Source organism: Trachymyrmex cornetzi, unplaced genomic scaffold, assembly GCF_001594075.2.
Source record: "Trachymyrmex cornetzi isolate Tcor2-1 unplaced genomic scaffold, Tcor1.1 scaffold833, whole genome shotgun sequence".
Classification (NCBI taxonomy): domain Eukaryota; kingdom Metazoa; phylum Arthropoda; class Insecta; order Hymenoptera; family Formicidae; genus Trachymyrmex; species Trachymyrmex cornetzi.
The window spans coordinates 2,434-21,341 of record NW_017300173.1 but is presented as its reverse complement, the minus strand read 5'-3'; the positions used below and the strand labels follow the sequence as shown (position 1 = coordinate 21,341).

The 18,908-nt window shown below is 31.6% G+C and overlaps 1 protein-coding gene across 3 annotated transcripts in view; it reads right to left on the bottom strand.

The window, feature by feature from the left end:
• Mical (Molecule interacting with CasL) overlaps nt 1–18,908 on the bottom strand; it is a 29,109-nt gene that overhangs the window by 8,515 nt on the left and 1,686 nt on the right. The window contains exons 2-14 of one of the 3 annotated variants that reach the window (XM_018519728.1): nt 16,890–17,031; nt 16,081–16,202; nt 15,808–16,032; nt 14,244–14,403; nt 13,989–14,152; nt 13,634–13,836; nt 13,358–13,539; nt 12,981–13,105; nt 5,144–5,747; nt 1,579–4,430; nt 1,328–1,475; nt 845–992; nt 604–713 (exon numbers count right to left, since the gene is read on the bottom strand). In XM_018519728.1, coding sequence (XP_018375230.1) covers nt 604–713; nt 845–992; nt 1,328–1,475; nt 1,579–4,430; nt 5,144–5,747; nt 12,981–13,105; nt 13,358–13,539; nt 13,634–13,836; nt 13,989–14,152; nt 14,244–14,403; nt 15,808–16,032; nt 16,081–16,202; nt 16,890–17,031 — 5,185 coding nt within the window. Of the gene's footprint in view, nt 1–603; nt 714–844; nt 993–1,327; nt 1,476–1,578; nt 4,431–5,143; nt 5,748–12,980; nt 13,106–13,357; nt 13,540–13,633; nt 13,837–13,988; nt 14,153–14,243; nt 14,404–14,504; nt 14,893–15,807; nt 16,033–16,080; nt 16,203–16,889; nt 17,032–18,908 lie in introns of those variants that run through there. The other 2 variants (XM_018519729.1, XM_018519730.1) reach the window with 2 other exon arrangements.

The following is an 18,908-nucleotide window of genomic DNA, read 5'->3' as shown; positions in this document are numbered from 1 at the left end:
GGCGCCGCCATTAGTGTGCTGAAGTCACGTGCACCAATCAGCAAAAGTCCCGAAATGATCAGTCTCTAGTAAAGGGTCTCTACTTGCATGTGTGTTACAGCGCCACACCACGATAAATGGCCGAACTTATAGGCGTGGAAAAGTTTTGACAACGAAATTTGTGTACAACGCGATTTCGTTATTATTTGCTTAATTATGATAATGTGACTTATTTCGTACTTCTCAAAATCGTAATTTTCGATGACAACTAAAGTTATCTTGGAATTTTATACGTAAAAGTGTATATTTAACTCGTTTCAACAGTTGTGAAACCGCGTGTTTCTGCCAGAATATAGGCTCACTTTACGAGTCTTTTACGACCATTTACTGACTATCAAGGGAGGAAAGGACAGTTGTCATCGATTTTTACAAGTGTTTTAAAGCGATCCCATCATTTCGTTTCGTCCAAATTGTCTTTGTTTACAAATGACATTGTGCGTAAATTTACGTGTCATTCCTTGCTTCTGACGTCACAATTCCAACATGACCGCCGCGACTAGTCAGGGGCCTTAAATATTAAAAACTTGAAAGGAATCTATACATATGTAAATAATATTGTATTACCTCCTTCACCACGCAGCGCTTTTTCGACACTTACGCCCCGGCTTTCTAATTCTTTTTGTTTTACTTCAGTTTCTTCCAGTTTTCTTTGTATTTCTTGGGCCATTCGTAATCTTGAAAATGTATTTAATTTAGCAGAATTTTCAAATTAAAATTGCACTACAAGCATATATAAGTATGCTCAAATTTGTTTTGGCATGTTGTTCTCTTTATTTAAATATAATACAAGTATATTACGCCTTACCTCTTTAATTGTGCTTGTCTAGTTATTTTTTTAGTAGTCTTCAATTTACGAGAAACGCTATTGCACGATTCTTCAGTTGCCGTAACTTTTTGCGTGCATGACGCTGATAAAGCAGTTGTTTTAGTATCGTCATCTGATAAACTGTCATCTAAAACATAAAGGTATAAAATTATCATAATACAATATTATTTTGTATCCTTGTATCATTAACGAGATAATTAACAAGAAAAATACAAATATAAAAGGGATTAGTCCAAATACATTACTTTCTGTTTTGTAACATAAGAGTTATTTTAAAATAGCGTACAATATATAATAACTCACAAAATAGAACTGTTATTTTATGATAATGAAATCAAATAATTTATGTATTTATTATCACAAAAAGTACAATGTGCATGTGACACAGATGCATACTCTGTAATTTAAATAACGTTACAACATATTCTCGTAAAATGATAAGAATATTTGTATAAGTCGTACCCGCTGACACTCGAGTGGTATACGTAGAATAATTAAGCGGTGGTGGCGGCACAGGTGGTGGCTTTTCAGTGAAGAAATTTCCTACGAGCATATCTTCGCATACACTTTTAGGTCTCATGTCGCATTTCGATGGAATAGTTTTATCAATCTGCGTTTTACATACAGAAACAATATATTATAGTTTTCTTTCTCAGAACATTTCATATGTTAATAATAATATTAATGATAATAATAATAGTGATAATACTAACTTTTCCTTTTGACCCTCTTGAAGTCAGTCGGAATACCGATAACTTGTCCTTCTGATTGGGCGATGGATTTGTTTCCTTTTTGAAGAAGAAATCTGACACTGCCTGTATAATACTTTTTCTTCTCTCCGAATCCTTCGGTTTTTTGTCCCGTTTGATTATCATGCTATTATTATCCGAAAGTGAGAAACCTGCAGTATTTAGCATCTCGTCCATCGATTTCGCGCTAGTCGCTGGCAGTTTTTGGAAATTAATTTTTTTTGCGACGTTTTTCATATTATCGGTACTTTTGCTGATTTGTAATTTCAGCTCTGAATTATGTATTGCGCTAAAGTTATACGATTTAATTCTCTCAGTCTTCGGCGTATCGCCCTTTTTCGTATCGTCCATAGAGAGTTGCCTCCGCGTCACCTTCATTCTTAATTCTTTAATTTTCTCTTCAGGACTTAAACCCAAGTCTTCATCGCTTTTCATTCTAGCTCGTTCTCGAGCATCCTGTCTGGCCTTTTCGGTGGTCCTCCTCGCTTCCTCGTTTTTCAATCTTGGTGGTACAAGTGGCGTTTTAAAAGCATCCTCTAGACTAGTAGTAATCGACTTTTCGTCTGCCTTCTTTGGGATTTTTTCTTTGGTTTCTTCTTGATCGGTCTGTTCACAAGAGTACAAAGCCATCGAAAGATTCGACGACTTATTCGCTTCCCCGAAAATTGTGTGAGTAGGACTGTTTATTGGTGACATTATAAAAGTAGGCACAAACTTGTTACCAACGGAAGAAATATTAGATAATGACGGTTTTATCGGTGATAGCCCGGTGGTAAAAGATGAAGCTCTGGCAGCTCTTCGGGCCTTTTTTTCGGCTGACTTTTGTTTGTGAGCCTCAAGTTTATCCATTAGAAGATTTTGAATAAGATCCTTTTGCTTTGACCGTTCTCTTGTAATTTCTTCAAGTTTCCTCGAGGTCGCTGGTGAATTGATACCATTACTGTTATCGTTTACACTCATTGTTTCTTGACACTTAATCTCTTCAGTGATCATTTCTGCGGTGCGTGTCTGCGCTAAGCTTTTCGAGTTTTTTCGTCTTGATTTTCTTACGTCAATGGAATCCTTGGCGTTGCTAAACTCTGCGATTCGAGATTGCAATCTCTTTACGTATTCTAGATAGTCTGGATTGTTGGAATCCACCTTGGCTAATTCCTCGTGTTTCTCTGTCATTTTTACAGGAACTATAGACACCTGAGGGTTAATCGGACTGGCAAGCACTGTAACGACTTCGCTAGTAGTCGTATCTTCCGCTGGTTCAACAAGTAACAGACTATCTTCCTCTATCGATTGAAGTAATTCTTTATTAAAAGCTTCTGCTAATTGTTCCCGCTTTACGTTCTCCTTAAATTCATCTTCACCTTGTTCCTCAGTTCGAATTTCCGGCTTTATTGATGATTTATTCATAATAGGCTCGTTTAATTTGCCCATCACATCCTCCATAGTAATTGGATCAATCTCAATCACATTAGCGTCCTTGAAGCCTTCTTCTTCGTCTTCATCGTACGAGTCATTTTCCAGATCGAGTCTCGCTATCGGTGCATCAGCGACTGGTAGATTACGCATGTTAGTTGAAACAGGAATATTGGAAAGAGTTGTCTTGACATTTACGAATTCGATGTAGCCTCGATTTTTCAGCATCGCGACATTCGAGGCATCTTGGAGACTGTCATCCAGCAGTGACTCATTGTCCGTGTCCATGTAATTAATGTCTTCGCCATTGACTAACAGTTTTGACGTATTATTGTTCGGGTATTCCTGTTGATCGACTACTCGATCGATCATAGAATAGTCGAGTTCCGTATCCTCTTCTTTAACAATTCTAGCAAGTGTAGAGGATAGTTTTGTATTATTTCTTCGTACAGTGATAAAACCAGGATCGATATCAAGTTCTACATCACGAAGGTCTTCAGAAACCAAAGCTTCCCCGTCGCGAGCCCATTCGGAAAATTCTGTTTCAGTGAATGCTGCGGTGGTAATGTCGTTTTCCTCGGAATCGTCTTGTTTATTAGACATTGCCGAAGCTTCGGAAGTAGAACTACTGCAGTTACTCCTGCTGTCATCCCGCAAGTCTAATTGTTCCATATTATTATTTACAATTTCAATAGTATGTGTATTGTTAATTGAATCATGTAATCGGCGATCCTGCAGAAAGGAGACTTCGATAGAATCTGGTTCGAAAGTCTGGCCATCGTCAGGATTATAATGTTCGTATCGATCAATTCCTTCATCCAATAAAAGATCGCCATCGGTGCTGTGAATCTGTAATCTAGGTGGCGAAAGATTTACAGCAACAAGTTGTTCGTTCTCAATTGCTCCGTTAGAATTAAAGGAAGATAATGAATCACTATCTATCTCAGAATCGCCCGAACTGGCATCCTTGTCTTCGTTCTTCTTGCTCCAATCTACTTGCGGCACGACAATAGATGTTTCGTGAAGGGGACTACGCGGTCTAAAACCATTACTTTCTTCCATGTTGTTTGATAGAATTTTCTCAGCATTTTGCGAGCTTTTTATATCCTCTACAGCGTTTTTCGTCAAGTTATTAGTTTGCTGTAGAAATACTTGTTCGTTGATTAACTCCCTGTCTTTCATCGATGATTCACTGCAGATGTTGGGTGCTGTTTTCGATTTCAAGATACTGGATTCTTTTACTAAATCAGGTAATTGCTGCGTCTTGGATGTTTCTATCAAGGTTGTCGGTTTCGCGATATTATTCGATGAATTTCGGCAATGATCAGATGATAATTGTCGAGAAAATAAAATTGTAGGCGATAATGGAGAAAGCGGTGCATTGTTGATTCGCAGTTTACTAGTACCTTAAAAAAATACAATCGTACACATAAAAAATGCTTTTCAAGAATATATCATTTTACAATTTTTTTTTCTCTTTTTTCAATATATCATAAATATTGTTATGTTATATAGCATTTAGACATTTTAGACCGTGTGCGGAGACGTTTGAATAAAACGTTTAAACTCGGGGATGATATTAGCCGTAACTCATACAGGGCATTATAGGGCTATAGGACTTTGAAACATATTACCTTACATTCACTGTTTACAATTTTTTATTATTATTATTATTATTATGTTAGAAATTCAAAAGTAACACTTCAATATGGAACACGTGTGTTAATTAAGTTTGCATACTAAAATAAATATCAAAAAAATTATTTTTAATAAATAAATTGAGTTTCTAACAAAATAATAATTATAATTATAATAATAAAAATTTGTAAACAGTGAATGTGAGGCAATATGTTTCAAAGTCCTATAGACCTATAGTGCCATGTATAAGTTACGGTTAATATCATCCTTGAGTTTGAGCGTTTTATGTCTCCGCGCACGGTCTAAACGCTATGAAACAAAAGGAGTGGGGATGACGATAGACAAAATTGGTTGAAATGTGTAACTCGGCTGCAGGCCTGTGTTATTGAAAAGTTTTGGGTATTAGAAATGTTACAAAATAATATAGAAATTAATATATTGAAATACTATTAAAAACATGAAAGTGTAAAAATAAAGGTACCTTGAAGAAATGCCTGCATGGTAGGACTAGGCTCTGGCGCTGGATTTAACAACTTCTGATGCTGGGAGATTGCATCAGTAAAATTTCTCAACTTCGTGTCTACATTAGATGTCGAACCTGATTTTATGATGGAACCACCTAACGCTGATCCTCCCAATAAATAACGTTTTTTCAATTCCAAAGAGAGCCTCGAAGCGATTCCGCCAGTGGAATGAGTACGATTCAAAAGATAATCTCCCTTTCGTGGATTTAACAACGGTATGCAGTTATTTGTATCAACAGAAGCTGGCACGTTACAATTTACTTCTTTATTCAACTCCATCTTAATATGGTCTTCCAAAAATCGCTCCCTAGTGTCTTGCTGTTTCTTGTCCTGTGTCAAGTTGCCATTAATCGAAGAGATCATCTTACTTTTCACCTGCACCTTCTTCGGTTCAACATAAGCGCCTCTCGTTTTTCGCACATAAGAATCGTTGATGGTAATTTCGGGAATCTCATGCTGTGTAGGAGTCGCTTCATCGTGCTCGAATTCAGAGTCGGTCGAAATCTCAGTTGCGGAATTTTCCACACTCTCATCAGTCGATGCATCTTCCGAAGATACAACCTATAGATCAAAGTGTGCTAAATGAATGAGAATTATAACAAATATATAACTAGAATAATAAGCAAGAGTTTAATAAATTAGTAAGTGTTGAATAAAGAAAGACACAGATGCTAATATTCTGATTACGAGTGGATATATTCTGACATGTGTTATTTCTGTAAATAGTGTTTATATGTATGTATAAACCAATATTTTATCACATATTTTATAATTAAAACAAAAACATGGTGAGACATTTAATAAAGTACTACTGGCTGGTGGTAATTTCTAAATGAATTAGTCAATATTGGTGAGCAAACTCCTACTTTTTTTAGAATAAGCAAACATCAACGATTAATGATTTGAGTCAATGTTAATAATAAATTAGTTCAATAACACACCATTCATACACAACAAGATGGATTACCTTTTTTTCAATGCTCCTTATATAATTGGTCGATTAAAAATTAGCCCCATTGAAAATTTAAAAATCAATCACCATCAGCCAAGAATTTTGCTTGTATTTTTTTTACTTTATTAATACATCTCACAATTTTCTCTAATTTAAAATTACACAACTACGATATCTACTAAAGATGTTTAAGAAAGAAATTATGAATTATATAATGTATCAATTCAGAAATCTCTGTACCTAAATTGTAAAATCGCAAATCTCAGTTATATTCCTAACTTCAACTTAAAAAAAAAAAAAAAAAAAAAAAAAAAAAAAAAAAAAAATTTTTTTAAAAAAAAAAAAAAAAAAAAAAAAAAAAAAAAAAAAAAAAAAATACGGATTAATAAATAAATAAGAAAGAGCCATGAGCCAAGCTAGATGTTAATGCTATATATTAAATCTCATATACTACATATAAAAACAAACGTTTCAACCTTTATCGGGTCACTCTCAATGTTTAAAATTCGCCTAAAACTACTAAAAATAATTTTGGTGTATAAACAATAAAATAATATAATTATCCCTAATTCCTGTTTTATGTGTTTTACATATTTCGATATAAACAATAAAATAATATAATATAATAATCCCTAATTCTTACGCGTTTTACATATCGCTCGCAGTTCTTCTTTTTTGATGGAACGGATGGACGGCCAATCATTCAATTAATATAAAAATAAGAGGCAATAAACCATTCACGCTAGTTGTCGGCAGCAAAAATTATATATTATCAAGAACTATAGAAATCAAAGCCTTACACGGTCTAGCTGGATCTTAATGCTTGTATGATTCTTATGTGAATTTATATACTACGTATGTAATCCCATAGAAACGCTAACTCTACTAAACTACCGCAGTAATATCACGAGTTAAATTGACTAGCAATTTAACAAATTTTTGATGCTTATTCGCATCTTCGAAACGATCTTAATAATGATGAATAACATATTAAAATCTGTAAATAATTAATTCTTATTGCGAAAAATATTACCTCGGCCGGGAGTCGAACCCGGATCTCTTGCATACCGTGCGAGCGTCCTAAGCCTTTAAACTACCGAGGCCTTAGTAATATTTTTCGCAATAATTGGCATATGAAGGAACAACGTCTCTTTAGGCGACATAAATAAATAATATAATATATTATAGGACCGTACATGTGATAACACAAACTATAAAAATCAAAGCCTTACACGAACTAGCTGGATCTTAATGCTTGTATGATTCTTATGTGAATTAATTATTTACAGATTTTAATATGTTATTCATCATTATTAAGATATTTTCGAAGATGCGAATAAACATCAAAAATTTGTTAAATTGCTAGTCAATTTAACTCGTGATATTACTGCGGTAGTTTAGTAGAGTTAGCGTTTCAAGACCGGAAATTTTTCGGCGCGCGTTTCTGTGGGACTACATACGTAGTATATAAATTCACATAAGAATCATACAAGCATTAAGATCCAGCTAGACCGTGTAAGGCTTTGATTTCTATAGTTTGTATTATCACGTACGGTCCTATAATATATTATATTATTATCAAGAAGTTACAAAAATTCAGACGTTTCGGTTTTAAATTAGACCATCTTCAGTTAAAGATAAGTACGTGTTTAGCATACAAAGTAAATTCAATTAATAGCAATTAGAAAGTCGCAGATTAATACAATTCTTTATAATTATTTAGTCGACAACAATAATTTTATTCGTGAACTAATCGGTTCCTTCTCTATACAAAAAGAGTAATTCTTCGGCAAAAATTATTCCTCGTTCACCCTGAGAAGTATTCAAGAAGAGAAAGGAAATTCATCAAGGTTCGTGATAAAATTCCGCGATGTATAATATTGAACACAAGATTTCCCGATTCTGTTATATTTATAGATAATAAGCGTCAAAAAAAGAAAATTATTTATATAAAACTGTAAATTCTAATATATTACCTGTGTTAACAATATATCAACCAGCAAATACAGGAATTGGAAAAATAGATGTATTAAAATTATGAGTCAAAACTAAAATGCAGAGTTCCATTACTGAGTCAACATATTTATACCAAATTATGTGGCGCTAATGGTAATTTTAATATCATGATATAGATGAAGTATTTAATAGAGGTAAATATATTTCTGGAAATTTCTCCGTATCAGTCTGTTTGTTAATTCCGTTTATTTGTTTTTTTATGAATATCATTTCAGATGTAAGTCTCTTGTGCAAAGAAGGTTCGATGTCAAGAATTTAAACATTTTCCCAGTCAAAGCTGTGATATAACTGGACTTGATGCTGTGCAACTATAGTGTGTGCGTTGCTAGATTTTGAAGAGCTAGATTTGTATTCAGCAATTCTAATTCCAATCTTCCTTTTTGTTTGACTTACATAAGAAGCGTTACAATCGAGACAATCAATCTTATAAATGACACTATTCTGTTCCATAGTTTTTAATTTATCTTTACCTGTTTTTATAATAGAATTTAAAGCATTTATAGGTTTAAAGGCAACTGTAAAGTTATTCCTTTTTGCAATCGATTTAAATTTTTCGGAAACATCTTTAATATAAGATATAATAAAATAATTATTTGTTAAATCATTAGAATCATGCAAAGAAACAATATTAATATACAAATTTTCTCGTCTCGTTAAGATCTTAATTCTTCTTTATTATAGTCGAAAACAGAAATTATATTATATTATTTTATTATTTATATCGAAATATGTAAAACACGTAAAACAGGAATTAGGGATAATTATATTATTTTATTGTTTCTATCAAAATTATTTTTCGTAGTTTTAACGTTTTAGGCAAATTTTAAACATTGAGTATGACCTGATAGAGGTTTAAAACGTTTGTTTTTATATGAGATTTAATATACACCCTGTATAGCATTAACATCCAGCTTGGCTCGCCCTTTCTTGTTTATTTATTAATTTGTTCGAATTAACCTTATTATATTAATTGAAGTATTGGTAAAATACGGATTGGTTTAATATATAAGTATATAGAAGTAAAATATGTATATAATCTATCAATATTTAATAAATTTGCAGTAAATATGCAGAATAATAAAATATAATAACATTGGATCACTTAAATAGATTTGACCAGTCTAAAATAGTTTTCCAACAAAAATTCAATTGTATGTTATATTTTTCGCAATTCTTCGCATTTCTTAGAATCGTTAATATTAAATGTTTTGATAAAACTAGAGAGACCTCAAGTTTTATAAATAAAGCTTTGATTTGACAGAGGAGTAAGAGTTTAATATTTAATCGTATTCTTGAAACTTAATTTGCGAGAAATTATTCGTTTTTAATTATTTATAATTTGAAAATTATTTATGTAGCGTGGGAACTTTCATAAACTTTTAATATTCAAAAATACTAAACAGTTGTATTAGTTAGATAATTATAATAAAACGTATATATAAGTGAAAGCATTTCTTATAAAGCACTATATTACAAAATAATTTAATAATAATAGCACAGATATTATTATATTAACATTATGAAATTACGCATTTGTCTTTCTTTGATTGACCATTTCTAGGAATAAATTTGATAGATTCCTCAGGTTTATTTGACAAATGCGAATTTGTATGATAAACTTCTTGAGCCGACGTTACACTTCTGCTTTGACTTTGTAATTTTGACATATCGGCAACATTATGATTTTCTGCTATCATAATATTTTTAACATCTTTCATAATTTCGTTGTTGAAATTCGGAAGATTCGTAATGTCCCGACTTTGTAATTTTGCGACATTTCGTATTATTGGTCTTTGAACATCTATTGAATTAGTATCAGGATTTTGAATATCTTGACAATGAATTTTCGAGACATCATTAACATCTCGACTTATTACTTCTGAAACATCCTTAATGTCTCGACTCTTAACTTTTGAAAACTTTTCCACATCTTGACTTTGAATGCTAGAAACATTATTGCTATTCTGACCATATAATCTTGAAATATTCTCGACAGTTTGACTTTGTAGTTTTGGCATATCTTCAATAGCTTGATTTCGACATAAAAGTTTTAAGTTTTTTTTTGCTAATTTTCTTACTGAAATTTCAGGCGGAGAGAGTTCAGTGTTAGAAATTTTCAAATTAGGATTCTCTATTAAAGTCTTTTGAAAAGGACTAATTATGTCATAAGAAACATTTTTTTGCTCGGGCCTTTTAGGAACTTTTTTAACACGATTTTCTGCTAAATTATTATTTATAATTGTATCTTTAATATTCATAGATGTACTTACTATTCTCTCGATGATTATTGTCTTTACTGCGGGTTCATCTTTAGTTGTCGTGTTTTTTAATTCAGATAATGATTTAGAATAACTGTTAATACTTTTAGAAAAAACCCGCGGTGTATCTTCATTCAAATTAGTATCGCTTTTATGCAACCTATTGTATTTGATAACTTTATCTGTATTATTATTTAACCGTGAAGAAGCAGTTAATTTTCTATTGAGAAGTATATTATTTCCGAATAACAAATTTTTCTTTGATTTATTATCTTTATCCAGGTTATCACTTGAAATATGTATTTTGTTAGGTTGTTTTTCATCACTATTATTACTTATTGTTAGTATAGTTCCATCTAAATTAATCGTATTCGCTTTTTTTTCTTCATTTTTTGTATTATTTGAAATATTGGTTTGTATATCTGTTTTAATTATATTGTCATCTTTGATTATATCGTTTATCATGTTGTTGTTTAAATTTATATTATCGTTCTTTTCTTGATTTGTTCCATTTATGTCACTATTCAGACCGTTGTCTGTTGGATTAATCCTTTTTTGTTCTTTTCTATCATCTGTATTTTTTACATCTGTTTGCAACGTCAATATGTTGGAAATCACAGCAGTAGGAAATTTGAAATTGTTAGTATTTATATTCATATCTGTATCTGCATCTGTATCTGAAATATTTTTGTTCTCTAATGTAAGAATATTATAGTTCGATGTTAGTGGATCAATATGATCATTGTCAATATTTAATTGAGAATTTAATTCAATAAGACCATTTCTTGTTAAACTATCGCATGCGGTTTCCTTTTCATCATTACGCACTGCTTCAAATTCTGACAAATAAAACTGAGACCTCATCTCATCACCTTCCAAATTTGCAATTTTATTTTGCTCTTCGATTTGATTAAATTGTTGATCAATCACATCAATGTCATTCTCGTCCAAGTTGCTTATTTCTTCGATATCAATTTCTAACTTTCGTCTTTCATTTTGTTTAATAGCAATTATGTTGGAAATTTTAGATTTGTTATTATTTGAAGAACTGGTCTTATTAAAGTATTTTAGCATTTCCTCTGCATTTATTCTATTGGATAATTTAGGCTTAATATGTAACTTTACCACTTTCAGATTAGATGTATTTTCAACTTCCTCACTTTGTGTAGGAACTTGACTTTTCGAAACAATTTTTTTATTCTCCGTAAAATATTTACTCATCTTCAACTGGGCATATTCAGTTGACAGTGGTCGAAGTCCATTTCCTATAGTTTTATTCTTTGCTTTTCTTTGCTTTAAATCGCGCTTCAGCTTATCAAATGCGTTATTACAGTTACCAAAACTCGGAACACTACGCGATTCTAGGGGAACCAGTAATCTCGAAGTTTCTAAAGATAATTCGTCAAGCTGTATCTCTTGTGTCGGAGATGGCGATGTCACTATTACTATTGGGTGTATCGACTCTTGTAATACGCTCGCAGGAGGTATCGAAGTTGTTGAATGTATGGCAACATTCTTGTCAATAATATTGCTCATATGAATATTATTAATATCATCAATAAACTCAACATTCCTATCTTTGTTAATAAAATAGCTGTCCTTGCTTTGATTAGTAACATTAATATTTTCACACTTAAATATTTCTGTTTCTTCAAGCAAATTAGATTTCGAGTATTCTACTAAATCGTCCAAGTGATCGCTAATAATTGAATCGTCACTATGCAACATCTCTACCGATTGATAAATCTCTGACGATGAAGAAGATAAAGAATTTTTGCTTTCATTCAAAGAAGTGATCACACCCGGCAATTCATCAGCATTAAGGATAGTTTCGTTATCGGAAACCCTGAAATCCTTGCTTGTTTCAACGCAAGGTATAATATCTGCAACTGTAATTTTCGCAACTGTTTCTAAACCAACTGCCAAACTATTTAACACGGAATCTCCTTTCAAATTATTTGTAAATAAATTTAATGAATTCTTAACTAGATTATTTCTACTCCGATCATTAACATTTGCATTGAAATTAATAGAATTTGGTGTAAGACTTCTTATGTTAACATCGAGGATATTACTTTGTGAACAATCGTCGTAAATTTTATCATCTGATTCGTCTAATTCTAATCGAATATTTTCGTCCACAAAACTTTCGTACTCAGAATTGCAATCTTCTTTGTCTAAGTGATTAAGAGCAATACTTGTCAAAAATATCAAGGATTCATTTTGATCCGAAATATCATCGTTAGTGTTATTTGGCATTGGAAGAGACATTGAATCAGTTACGCAAATTACATTTTCAGAAAGTTGTGAAATAACATTGAGAGATGCACCATTTTTATGAGTGGAAATCATACTGTCTTGATCGTGCATACTTTTAGCTAATTCATTAGAAATTAATGCTGTCTCATTGGAGAATTTTAACAGTTCTCCGAAAGTATTTCTCTCGGATGATAGATCATTATCATTTGTATTCATGTTGGAAATTGAGGGCGATGTTACTTTGGATTCGAAAGAAATGAATGACTCTTTAACTATAACGGGATCTATAGAGCCTTGAGATTGCTTCACCTCTGTTTCCGAACCGGTATCGGTATCACAATTGCGCGGTGGCACCTTCAACCATACTTCCTGCTTTCGGAGCTCTCGCGCGCGTACGTCTTCCTCGTCTTCGGTCGCAGTGTCGCTTTCATCGTCTAATAAAGAAATCAAAATATATATTACAATATAAACATAAATTGGAGAATTTGTTAAAATTATCACACATTCTGTTCTTTTTTTTCCTTCTGTTCTTTTTGTTTTTTATAATTCAAATCGATACATAGAATGTTTTCATAACGAAAACCGTGCTATGTAAAATGAAAGAACAAAAAATATTGACGTTGTATAATTTTAACATGTTTTGTGCGTAAGTACATATACTTTTATATATGTATGATAAATGTTACCTTCACTAGTATATTCATCACTAGAATCTTCATATTCGTTGCTCCCAGTGTCAGATTGCCCGATTGTAGCATGTGGATGCGAATAACGCAATGTCCAATTTTTAGCTAATTCGAGAGTTCCTTCAGTCGTTAGTGGTTGATCTATAGCTTCCTCAAATACTTCATTATCCTCATCAGAATCACTACAAAAAATTGATAATTTGAACAATTATTATAATAAAATATTATATAAATATTATATAAATAATATTATATAAATAATATATGCATGTTTACCTCATATCAGAAATATCATCACTGGATCCCATTTCTGCAGTAGAAGCACCAAAATTTCTGTCTGTCCATTCATCTTCATCCATTTGACTGTGACCTTCTTCGGGATCTGATATTTCTGCTAGATTTTCAAATTCAATTCTTTCTGGAGTTTGACCACGATCAAGTAAATCTAGTCCAACAATGCCTTCTAAGGACGTTTTGGCCTGAGAGCACGATATATATATAATTTCAAATAATTGCTTATTATTTTTTAATGTTTTAAACATTGTATAAAAAGATATATAAATATTATTTTAATAACTGTTTCTTATTTTTATGTTTTATTTCTATATCATTATTACAAGCTTTTTAATACCTTTTCTGGTGTTTTTGATGCAGTCGCAGCATTAAGTACATTTTCTTTATTCACCAAGTTAATCCTTTTTTTTTCTGCTCTAGATTTCATTGTTCCCGATAATCCAAAGTGTTGCGTACAGTAAAAGCGTCCTCCGTTTTTTTCTCGATCAAATGTATGATTTCCTATATAATAGTAATAATTTCGTATATAACAGTAATTATATAAAATCAGAAAAGGTTTATAAAATATTATAAAGAGAGAATAGAATATTACCTATTCTTAAAGAGATAGAACAATATTCACAACGAAAACAACCGCGGTGAAAGAATTTGCCTTCCGCACTTAGTCTTTCCATAAGGTAAACTCTTTTATTGCAAAAATGGCACATCTCTGAACTCCCTTGCACTGGTAATGCGATAGTAGGTTTAGTATTCTAAACAAAAATAAGTTATACAATTTGATATAACAATTATTAATTCTGCATTGTTTAATATGAAAAATTATTTAAAAATGTATGTGCCTAATTTTATATACCGAGTGTCCCATTTTAATTGACCACCTCAAATTCTCTTGAACGCTGCATTTTAGGGAAAAATGCTCGAGATAAAAGTTTTGTGACTTTGAGGGGGACATAAGATGGTACCATTGGTTTGACTTTGGTTGGCGTTGTCAAGATCAGAGCAAGCAGGTCACTTTGAATTTTTTAAACGGAACCCCCCATTTTTCATTACATATTCTGGTAGCTTATATTGAGAGTTTTTCAAAACACTATAATAAAGTATTCTTTTATTAAGTACTTTTTGAATTATAAGGCTTGAAAGTTACAATACAACCGGCATTAATATTACCCAAGGTGTCCAACCAACTAAAATCTATTGAATGGCTAAAACCTCTTGAATATTATGACCTGGATAACATTTGTCAAGATCAAGGCCAATGGAGATTGTTTTTCTTATTTTCATTTTTAAGTAAAAATTAATTTTTAGTACAAAAATGAAAATAAGAGAAACAATCTCCAATGGCCTTTTGATAAACGTTATCCGGGTCATAATCATGAATAACATTCAAGAGGTTTCAGCCGTAGGTCGGATACCTTGGGTAATGTTAACGCTAGTGGTAGATATTGTAACTTTCAAGCTTTATAACTCGAAAAATATTTAATAAAAAAATATTTTATTGTAGTGTAAAAAACTTTGAAAATCTTGAAAAGTCGTACGTCCCTAGGTAGTGGAAGAAGTGGGGTGGACCTCTCTTCACATGGAAAGTTGTGTGTGAACGTCCCTAGGCGGAGAGGCGTTTCGTTTTGCTTGAAGTCGTTATAAAATCACAAATTTTCTGCTTTAAAAACAAATATTATAAAAAAGTAATGTTTTCAAAGAAAATTTTTGTTTTCAAAGCACAATTTTTGTTTTAAATAAGAGGGGGTCCTCTATTCTATATAATTACCTATATTACAATTTACGTATTTATAATCACAACCTAGTTTACTGAAAAATTTCATTTACTTTGCAGACTATAAGATTATAAACATATTAAAATTTAACAAGAGATCAAAAGAATTATATCTACATAGTACAGACATATTTTTAGAATATTTTGATACGTGTTATACATGTACCAGGATTAAACAAAATCTTATAAAAATACCTTTTGTGTAAAATTGTCAATTTCTTAAAGAATGCGAACCTACTGTAATTTATATCTTCTCTCCTAATTAAATAAACTTCTCTTTATAAAACGGGGATGTAAGACATAAAAACGCTAATACGCTATGGACGTTAAAATTTTAATATTCCGTTGACTATTTTCCTACGAAAACTTTAAAGTTTGTATTTACCGATTTCTGCAGCTTGGGTTCCACATCCTGATTTTTATTCGAAAATTGTTCAGCCATAGCTGAAACTTTATTGTATCCGAGCGCGCTACCTTCCTGAATCTTCTTGCCTATATTCCTCAGAGTATTATCTATATCAGCGTACTTACTGTAGGTGTGCCTTTGATCGTTGCCTCGCTTCTCCATCTTAATCTGCCGAGCTAAAAACTGAATGAAACATATACACATCTGAAAAAGTGCGAGAATGTCAGTGCTATTGAGTGTTTTTTTGCCAACCTGCTCGCGACTCCATTTCGGCACTTTTTCTACACGTTCGTGGCGAATGCTGCGACCCATCTTGTTCTCTTCGATTTTTTTTTCAATTTCTTTCACGTTCCAGTCAGTTTTCTCAATTTTACCTACGTATAAATATACTTTATTACTCGATTTGTAAAGCGGCGTTTACAATGATATTAAATGGAGTATTCCTCAACAAAAAAATAAGTTAGAAGTTCATAGTTCTATCAATTGAACAATCTGATTAAACAAGCATATTAATCAACAATAGTAAATAATATATATTTTTATTCGTCAAACAAATTTAAGGTGCGTTCCGTATCGCGCATGATGCATCCATTGTCCTTGTTTAACATTTGGTAAGCAACAAGGATAAACGATGTATTATGCGCATCATGCGAGAAACGGAACGCACCCTTAGTAACGAAAATATTAACATTTTTATTTAAGGCGTAAAACTTAAGCTTTAACAGATTAAGCTGTAAGAAATTGACCAACCATAATCAATTATTCTCCTCACATTTGACTATGATTGATTAATTTCTTACGGCTTAAGACTTAAAGTTTAAGTTTTAGCCTGGATCTACAATAGATTTTTAAGCCTTAAGCCATATGAAATGGATGCATCATAGTCGATTATTCTTCTTACATTCAATTGTAATTGATCAATTTCTTACGAGTTAAGGCTTAAAAAAACACCTACTGTAGATCCAGACTTACGCCTTGAAATCTCATTGTAGACATCGCTTAACACATAACAACGAAAACTTGATTGATATTGGATGTATAAATGAAAAATATATACAAACCGATAGCACGTAAAAGATCTTTAGGTTTCTTCTCGGAGGATGTTGCCCCTTTCAGTTTATCTTCAAAATCTTTTATTCTTCCCGAGAATTCTTCGTCTACACTATCTCTTCGGTAACTAATGTGTATTTTAGGTTGTCTATCCTAGGAATAATTAGCAACTTAATAGAAATATCTTATGAGAAAGCGAGAATGTTGTAGAGAATTAGTATGAGTATTAACACAAATGTTGCAAGCAAAAATTACGAACATCTTACAAAGTACATTTTAAGTATTTATAAATATTTATGTTCCTTGAAAAATACATATAATAATAAATAAGGTAGTATTCTGAAGAATTAAATAAATAGTTAACGTTTCAAACGTAATTCTTCAAACTCTCAAATACGATTAATGCAATTCAGATGAATTAATTTCCATTAAATTAAATATATTGTTATTTGAATTCTTTCTATTTAATGGTACTTTTCTTTCTTTAGACGCGCGCCAGTTTCATTCAATGTGTAAGTACGAGTAGATAGAGTATTCCTCGAACAAAAAAATAAGAAGTTCATAGTTCTGTCAGTTCAACAATCTCCTTAAACAAGCATGTTAATCAACAATGGTAAATAATATATGCAACTTAAACAAATTTAGCAACGAAAATATTAACACTTTTATTTTTCCATTGCAATTATATCAAGTTATGGCATTAGAAAATAAACCATGTAAATATTTTCTCTGTATATATTTAATATGAATAATACGAATGCAGTAAGACAAAAATAATTTAGTAAAAGAAAATTCATTATTTTGTCGAGTATTTTTAGAAACGTTATGCTGTTATTTCGAACATCAAAGACACAGGCTTTTCGTCGGGTATGTGAAGTTAGCACCCCAACTATAGTACTCAGGAGTTCTGAATAGAGTTCCCGTTTCTTTTTGACGAGACAAAGAGTTCTATATAATTTATAACAAGAGTTCCGCTTAATAAGTATTTTTAAACAATTTTTAAAAAATGGGGTGCTAACTTCTAATCGAAAATCGAGATCCAATAGTTCTGAGCGGCCCAATAGCTTCATTTCGTGAATACCTAGAGTTCCTGATACATAAAAAAAATTTTTGAAAAATAAAAAAAAAGTTAAAAATTTTTGAAAAATAAAAAAAAAGTTAAAAATTTTTGAAAAATAAAAAAAAAGTTAAAAATTTTTGAAAAATAAAAAAAAAGTTAAAAATTTTTGAAAAATAAAAAAAAAGTTAAAAATTTTTGAAAAATAAAAAAAAAGTTAAAAATTTTTGAAAAATAAAAAAAAAGTTAAAAATTTTTGAAAAATAAAAAAAAAGTTAAAAATTTTTGAAAAATAAAAAAAAAGTTAAAAATTTTTGAAAAATAAAAAAAAAGTTAAAAATTTTTGAAAAATAAAAAAAAAGTTAAAAATTTTTGAAAAATTAATTTTTAGATACAATAATTCTGTCACATGTTAATAGTCATTCTGTCTATTTCGAAGAGTTCTAGGCGATTAAAATCAATACAGACCCAAAAATAAAAGAGATATGTACTTAAAACATTTGAAAAATTGGTTGCAAAAGCACATATCTCCTTATGTAGCCATCTAATCGAATTTTCACCTAATACTTTTCGTCAGGGCTCGTCGAGAACTGCCCAGAACGCCGATCAGAACTACTGAGTACTCTCAAAAAATTTTCGACGTCGGACTTAGAAAATTTTTTGAGAGTACTCAGGAGTTCTGATCGGCGTACTGGGCAGTTCTCGACGAGCTCTGACGAAAAGTATCAGGTGACTAAGCGATTGGGTGAACGGTTTTCGAGATACGCTACTTGGGAAAGGTCATCGAAAATATTTTGAGAGTACTCAGGAGTTCTGATCGGCGTACTGGGCAGTTCTCGACGAGCTCTGACGAAAAGTATCAGGTGACTAAGCGATTGGGTGAACGGTTTTCGAGATACGCTACTTGGGAAAGGTCATCGAAAATATTTTGAGAGTACTCAGGAGTTCTGATGGGCGTACTGGGCAGTTCTCG